The sequence below is a fragment of the Pocillopora verrucosa genome, chromosome 13 (assembly GCF_036669915.1).
Source record: "Pocillopora verrucosa isolate sample1 chromosome 13, ASM3666991v2, whole genome shotgun sequence".
Lineage (NCBI taxonomy): Eukaryota > Metazoa > Cnidaria > Anthozoa > Scleractinia > Pocilloporidae > Pocillopora > Pocillopora verrucosa.
In genome coordinates this window covers 5,926,178-5,934,269 of record NC_089324.1, presented here as the reverse complement: position 1 = coordinate 5,934,269, position 8,092 = coordinate 5,926,178, and the positions used below count along the sequence as shown (strand labels likewise).

The 8,092-nt window shown below is 39.8% G+C and overlaps 1 protein-coding gene across 1 annotated transcript; it reads left to right on the top strand.

The window, feature by feature from the left end:
- LOC131789611 (E3 ubiquitin-protein ligase TRIM71-like) lies at positions 1-2,931 on the top strand. Its single transcript, XM_066160734.1, has one exon. The coding sequence runs from the start codon at positions 64-66 to the stop codon at positions 2,305-2,307; it is 2,244 nt and encodes a 747-aa protein (XP_066016831.1). The 5' UTR covers positions 1-63; the 3' UTR covers positions 2,308-2,931.
- Positions 2,932-8,092: the final 5,161 nt, after the last annotated feature.

Sequence of the window (8,092 nt, the reverse complement as noted above, 5' to 3'; positions counted from 1 at the left end):
TTCATTGTTTCAAGCTGATTTCCGCGAAATAGTTACTCTCCTCGCTTACATTTGCTGAACAAAATGGATATCAAAACGTTGCTACACGATCTTCGTGAAGAAGTGTCATGTCCTGTGTGTACTAACATATACACGGATCCAAAACAGCTCCAATGTTTACACAGTTTCTGCCTCCAATGCTTGAAGCAGTGGCACAGGGCAAGCCATGGCGGAGACACAATAAGATGTCCGAAATGCCAAGCTCTAAACAAAGTTCCAAAAAGCGGCGTTATGAAAGATCTACCAACCAGTTTTTACCTGAACGGCCTGATTGATGTGTTAGCCATTAAAGAATGTAAAAACAGTCAAGTACCGTGTGGAAATTGCGACAAGAAAAGCTCCGAGACATCTTATTGTTTCCAGTGTTGCATATTTTATTGCCAAGAATGCGTCATTGGACACAACATTATGCGAAGCAACAATGATCATCGTGTTCTGGTGCTCAAGGATTTTCAAGAAAAGGACTTCGAGGATGTATTGAAACGACCCATGTACTGTTCGAAACAGCGGCACGAGAAAGAAGAACTAAGATACTTCTGCAAGAATTGTACTACGGCAGCTTGCCAAAGCTGTGTTTTGATAGATCATGCGGGTCACGCTATAGTGCACCTCGACGAAGAAGCTGAAAAACAAGAGATGCAAATGAAATCACTGATAGAAACAAAGAGGAACGATTTACAAGCAAAAATAAACATTCTAGGACAACTCGACGAGGATTACGCAAAAACGATACAAGGAGGAGAAGACTTGAAGCGAGAAATACAGGAGTTTGTGGAAAATTTGTTTACAACTGTTGAAGCGAAGAAACAAGCCATTTATGAAGCAGTGGAGAGAGAAACGAGGAAATCGCTTGAAATTATTGCAGGGCAGAAAACGCAGTTCGAACGTCAAATTATGGTAATCGAATCATCGTTGGAGAGAGCTGATAAACTAATGATACGAAGTACGAACGCCGAGATCGTTCACTTGATGAAATCATTAGAGACAATATTTCAGCGAGATGATCAAAACCAAGTATTGGACCTCGACCTAAAAAAGCCTCCTTTTTCAGCTTTTGTGGAAAATCAAAAGCTGTTGAACACCATTGAAGCCGAAGAAATTGGATCTTTGCGAGTACTACACCAAACAAAAGCAAGTCAGTCAGTTGCTGAGGGCATGGGACTTGATGAAGGATTTGTTAACCATATAGCGCAGTTTAACTTAATTACAAGAGACGGCGAACGAAGTCAGTGTTACAATGAACACGATGACGTAACGGTGGAGATCATGGACGAACTAGGACAAGAATGCGTGGCGGGAGTGCAAATAAATGACAATGAAGATGGGCTCTATCAGATCAGTTATTTTCCCAGAGATGTAGGAAAGTTTAAAGTAACAGTAAAGGTAGACGGAGAACATGTTCAAAACAGCCCTTTTACTATAATAGTAAAACCATTTCAGTTCAAAGTTGTGTCGTCTTTCGGTAAAGAAGGTTCTACTGTAGGAATATTTCGTAGTCCTTGGGGGGTGGCGGTAAATGCCAGGGATGAAATAGCTGTGACTGATTCTTTAAACCACAGAGTTCAAATTTTTAACAGAAATGGAAATCCTTTAAGATCATTTGGTAGGGAGGGTGACAAGGCGGGACATTTTAAATATACGAGGGGAATAGCATTTCATAATAATGGGAGAATTTTCGTGGCAGACTCTGGTAACCACAGAATCCAGATTTTTAGTGGGGAGGGTCAGCACGTGGGCAGTTTTGGTGAGAAAGGAAACCCTTATAGACGGCTCAATTATCCTTGGGGTTTATCGGTAGACAATGATGGAAACATTATTGTTGCTGATACAGGTAACAAAATGATTAAGATCTTTTCCTCTGATGGCATGTTTCTAAGGAAGATTGGTGGACAAGGGGCTTTTACCTGTCCTATACACTGTGTACAGTACGATACATATCTCATAGTGTCGGACAAAAATGAACATTGTATTAAAGTTTATGACAGGAATAGAAACTTTCAGTACAAGTTTGGAAAGGAGGGTGAAGGGGACGGGGAGTTGATTCACCCCGCATGTTTGTCAGTGAACAAGTCAGGACACCTGATGGTATGTGACTCATTTAATGATAGACTGCAAGTATTTGAACTGAATGGAAGGTTTCTCAGTAAGTTTGGAACTAAAGGTAGTAATTTAGGAGAATTGAATAGTCCAAGATCTCTGGCGGATCTCTCTACTGGGGAAATTGTTGTCGCTGATATGGATAACAATCGTATTCAGATATTTGAGTAACATATAATAACTAAAAAAAATTGATCGGTTTTGTTTCTGTTTCAAAAATGTATCTGTGAAATGGTAGTATAAATGACAGACGTGGCTCTATCAACAAGTGTATGAAATGAAGTCTGTCTTTAAGTAAACTGCATTAGTAATTTAGTCAGTATTAACAAATCACTGTTTGATGTGATAAGTACATTTTGAATTGCTTGTTGTTCAAATCATAACTGCATAATATTCAATGTTTCATTGTTAACTTTATGAATTTAGGGCTCCTCAGTTTCCCTGACAAAAAATTATTGTATTTTGATATTTCCCTTAAAACTTGATGTTAGATAGATTGATAGACTTAACTTTTAATTCTGTAGAAGCAAGTACTGTTTGTGTTCTTGGGTATTGCCTCCTCGTTCATTGAAAAAATGAAAAAACGGAGGCTATAGGGGAAGCCGTCATATCACTTCTAGGATAGCTTGGTGTTTGTATTTATGTTTTCTACGTAAGCGATGGCTTCAACAGTCTTCAATAGTGACATATTGTATCGAGATATTATTCCAATTAATATAGTCGCTTTCTTACTTATTAACATAAGAAATAGATGTCTTTTGATTGCCAGATATAACTATATAATTACTTCGGTGTAACGAGAATAAACTTTGTGTAATCTAATGTCGTGTGAAAGAAGTTGATTTTTTTTATATAATCCATTTTCAGAATTTCAGACACCTTTTTGAAAACCGTATTTGTTTTGGAAAGCGGGTGAAGAGAAATAATCGATAAAAGTACTCATTTTCCTCCCCCTCCCCAACCCTCATATTTGTTTTGGAAAGCAGGTGTAGAGTAATGATGAGAGTGGTCACTTTCCTCCCCCTACCTTCCCCCCCAAAATAAACGAAGCTTATACGGCCAATCTGTGTTTGCCGAGTGATTTGAGTCCATAAAAAGCGTTTTTATGACTTGCAATAGGATAACACACCATTAAGTGAAGAAAAATCTTTATTTTATTCTTTTGCTTATCACTCAATCAATGAGAAAAGGGGAAAAAAAACTTTCGAGGCCAGGATAGTTTTGACAAGACTCAGGTTTATTCAGAATATTGTATGATGTTCATTTAAAAACTGTTCATCTTAAAAGCACTTAAAAGGCAGTCCTTTTAACTCGAAAATGTAATCTCTAATCTTAAAAAAAATTCGCCACGAGAACTTACTTAATGAAAGGGCCCCTCTTTCGTGTTCTTAAACAATAAGCTCTCATAAAATAGTCAGAAAAAAGATATTTGTCGATAAAAACTAAATAAAACAGAATGATGGATGATTGATCTATTTCCCTGTAGGTATAGGTATAGAGAACGGTACGGAACTTTTCCCACATTCGCGAGTTTTTTTTTCACTCAAATTCAATTACGCAGTTCGTTTGCAATCATTTTACTCCCATGTAGTTGCGTAAAGTTAGAAAAACTCATGTACCCACTACTTTTCAAAATCGTCTGTCGTGTAAAGGTAGTTACCATTACAAATCTGCTAGGTGGCATCGTTTAAACTCGGACAGATACGTAATTTTTCAAATTGTTCTAGGAAGCCTCCTTAGCCTGAGAAAAACGATTTAATTTACAAATAATTTGAGCTCGGAGAAAATTAAAATTGAAACTCATAAACGAAACGTAATCGGATATAGACAGATGCAGCCGGGGGGAGATCAGAGAAATGAGGGAGGAATGACTGAAAGATTGGAATAAACGGAGAAGTAAAGACAGAAAGAGGGGAACATGAATGTGGAGATGAATTGCTGGAGGAGGGAAAGTAATGACGGTGACTCCTCGTGATTAACCTCTTCTATCACGTTCTTTTTACAGGGCTCCAACGGAGGTTGCCGCGGCAACTCTTTACGCCCACGAGGTGTTGTCAACAACAGAAATCGACGTTATCCATGCTAAGGCAGACACAGTGCAGACTCCTCGGTTAAGTCCACTGATGAATTAGAAAGTAGTAGAGAAGAAGAAGAATCATACCTGACGGTAAAGAGCAATTGCCATTCTTCTGTTCAGGTTTTTAAAACAGAGGTATCAGGGCGAAAAAAACGTTGATCAGCCGCAACATCAGCTGAAAAGCTGGCATGCTAGCAGTGATGTGGAGCGAGAAAAGTCTGTTTGTAACGCTACCGAGGCATGCATGTTGGTTTGCTATGTCATGGCACCAAATGATGGAGAGAAGCTGCCCCAAGCTCTCCAGGGATAAAAAGTGAACAGCATGACTGCTGACCCTGGTCTAGAGGCGTTAGTCGTGGCCTATAGGAGAGCGCCATCTGAGATGCTAAGGACACAGATCCTTAGTGTATATTAATATACTAATAATTTTAAAGTTAGTGATTTGAAGGCTCTTCATCGACCTTTTGAAAATCTCAGTGATAGGCAAATAAAAGAAGCCAGAGTGCACAGTTCTCTTGGAGGCCCCGGTATCCCAGTAGCAAAGATACCAGAGCATCGAGTCCGATTAGATAAACGTCAGTTAGATCACTTTCTGGAATTTACATCTCTTCCTTACTACTATCAGGATGTGGCATTCGGAGGCTGAAAACTCAAGCTTGAAAGTGAAGAATTAGTGATGCCAAACATAGTGCGTACCATTTCTGCAAAGAAGAAAATTTCAGTCCTACGAGTCGCACCACTTTGTGGAGGATTCTTGAAGTTTAGGAAGCCTCCCAAAGAAAATCCCTTAAAGGTCTTGATAACACGGCAGAAGATGACGTCGATGGTTTTGAAGCACTTCACAAGATTTTATACGAATTGAAAGAAGATGGGGGCGAACAAGGAGTGGTGTGCGCAAACGTGCACAAGGCTGAAAGAGGCCAAGTTATACTTGAAGACGGCCTATCGAGATAACTGCAAAGCGCAAGACAAGTGTCCCGACCACTGTACTGCATTCGCCCTGAGCGATCCCGCTGACGCTGATTATTGCACAGATTGTGGCCACGACCATAATATTTCATTTAACGACTGTAAGGCACTGAAGGAGGCTATTCAGGAAATTCATTCTGCCATTGAAAAGTATTCCTGAAAGATAAATAAGAAGGAGAAGGAGGATGATTTTCGATATGATGGACTTGTCGCTGAAGAGAAAGTCAAAGGGCAGAAGGCACACATTCTGCGCGCCCCCAACCAGGAACAATGCAAGCAAAGCATCCTGCTTTCTCTTTTGGAAGACGAAGTTTTTATATCATCTGACTGGGCAATGAAGTTTTTGGAAATAAAGTTTCGCGAAAAGCAAACAGAGTGGATTGCAAAGAGAGGCATAAATTAGCATATTTGCAGTGTGGTTTTCAAGAAAGGCGGGAAGCTAGAAGTTTCTTCTTACGCTCACCTGTTGAACAGTTGTAGCCAGGATTGGTTCGCTGTTTTCTCGATCCTAGAGCAAGTCATGACTGCCATAAAAAGGCGTAGCTTAAGATCAGACGAAGCGGGTTGTTGTCACAACAGCAGTCTCTTAGCGGCCCTCCGAGATGTCGGAAGTCGTCAGGGAATTGACGTTGTGAGATATGATTTTTCGGAATCATAGCACGGTAAGGATATTTGCAATAGGATTTTATGCCCAATGAAAGCCGCCGTCAAACGCTACTGCAACGAAAGTCTTGATATTTTGACGGCTCGAGACCTGCAGACCGCCCCCAAAAAAAGACCAGTTCGAGGAACAACAGCAGGAGTATTTTGCATGAACGACAAGAATATAACTCTGAAGTTAAAGGAGATCCCTTATTTCAGCACAATGTACAATTTTGAGTTTACCCCTGGCGGATTTCGAATGTGGAAGGCTTTTAAAATTGGAGCTGGTAAGCTAACTGCATGGAATTAAATCATATTCAGTCCTCAAGAAGCTACCTGCCTCAGCGAAAAAAACCGTTTTGCCCAATCTCAGCACGAGATATGAATAAGACGACCACGCACTAAGGAAGAGTCGATGATGTCAGAGGCACCTTCGAATGTCCCCATCTCCAGTGCTCAAAAGAATTCCTTGGAAACTCATCGAAGTGTGACTGCAAATCACAACCCAGTGAAGGCGGTACAGAGGGGCGTGTATGACCAGTTACGAATCGATTGGCCTCAACGCTTCTAGAGCATTTCACTGGATTCTAAAAGAAAATCACGCCTCCAAAAAGAAGTTTAAATTGAAACCACAACTGAGGTAACTCACTCCGAATGGGTTGGGCACACTTCACAAATCTAAAGGCGGACAAACACGCTTTTCTGACGAAGTCCGTGGGTACTTCATTGACATTGGTAAAAAAATTGGGAGAAAGGAAGATCCCGCACAAGTAGCTAACGATATGCACAATGCTCACAACACCTATGACACACGAATGTTTAGTAAAATGGAATGGCTTTCAAAGCTTCAAATCCAGGGATTTTTTTCGCGAGTCTCTGCTAAGAGAGAGTAATCCAATGGTAAGGAAACCTCCAGCGATGGCGACGAGCCTGACGATAGTGAAGAGCTAGCTGAAGAGTATGCCTCGCTGACAGATGAAGAAATGCTCGAGAAAGCCAGTGAAGCCGTACAGTCTGAAATTGGTGTCAAGCATCTAGTGATGTATGATGTCTACAACCTTTGCGAAATGGCATTTGAAAACAGATGATGCTCAGGGAAATGTGCAAGCATATTGAAATCCCATCTAACTCAAGAGACACCAAATCAAGTTTGATTAAGAAATGGTCGAAGATTGCTCATGCACGAAATAATAAAATTACACAATGTAAGTTTCAAACAATTATTTTGGTAAATTGAAATTCAACAACTTTTTCAATAGTGACATTTGTTACGGTCTGGATTATTTGGATTCTGGATTATGCGTGGCAGACCTTTAGGAGGGAACACTTGGAGGAAGTGAGAAAAAGCAGAAGACTCGAAATATTTACATTTATTTAACTTTCTGAAATGCCAGGACCGAAAAAAAAAGGTACTGAATGAAATATAAGTCCTTCTTTGAGGTATAGGGTGTAGGACTGCCTAAGGTTGTGTGACAAAAAATTAATTGATACAATACATACCCGTGTATATTTTGGTGCGGGAAAGAACAAAAAAAACCGGAAACTATTCTACCTGGTTGATATACTATATGTTCTGATCAAATATATTCTACCCTATTTTAACCAGTCTGGATAAAGATATCCTGGGGAAGAAGTTGGAATTTTGCGCTGAGCTGAGATAAAAGGTTTCATATTTCAGGACATGGCGCCAGTAGCGTCAAAGTAGGTGAAACAAAAAAAATTGAGAAAAACAGTTAAAAGAACAAAATTTATGTTATTTGTTCTCAAAAAGGGTTTATCTAAATAAGCGAAGCAAAACAACACCTCGCACGAGAATTTTGTGAAAAGACGAGCTCGGCAATTCGTGCCATATTTGATATTCGGTGTTGTTAAAAACTGGCGTTTGAGCGCTGAAGCGATTTTCGCTCAGAAGAAAATTGTTATGCCATATTTGAAAAAACCATGGTGGTTTCAATTACAATTAGACTAAGATAGATTCTGGACAAAGTTTGAAAGAATTCGTCCTAACACACACCGGACCACTTTTAGAAAGACTGCGTCTTAGTTTCTCAAACGTGCACGCAAGGAAGGAAGAAAGCATACGACAAAACTACAAAACTAATGTCGACTTGACGGACTCTACTGTCTATAGCACGGGGGTATCATGACGAGGTGGAAGTAGCTCAGTAAATAGCTTCTAACACAGATAAATTCATATGATTTGAATCGTGTAAATGCGATGCAAAACTCCATCGCGAGAAAAATTTAATTACTTAAAATTTAAAGGAT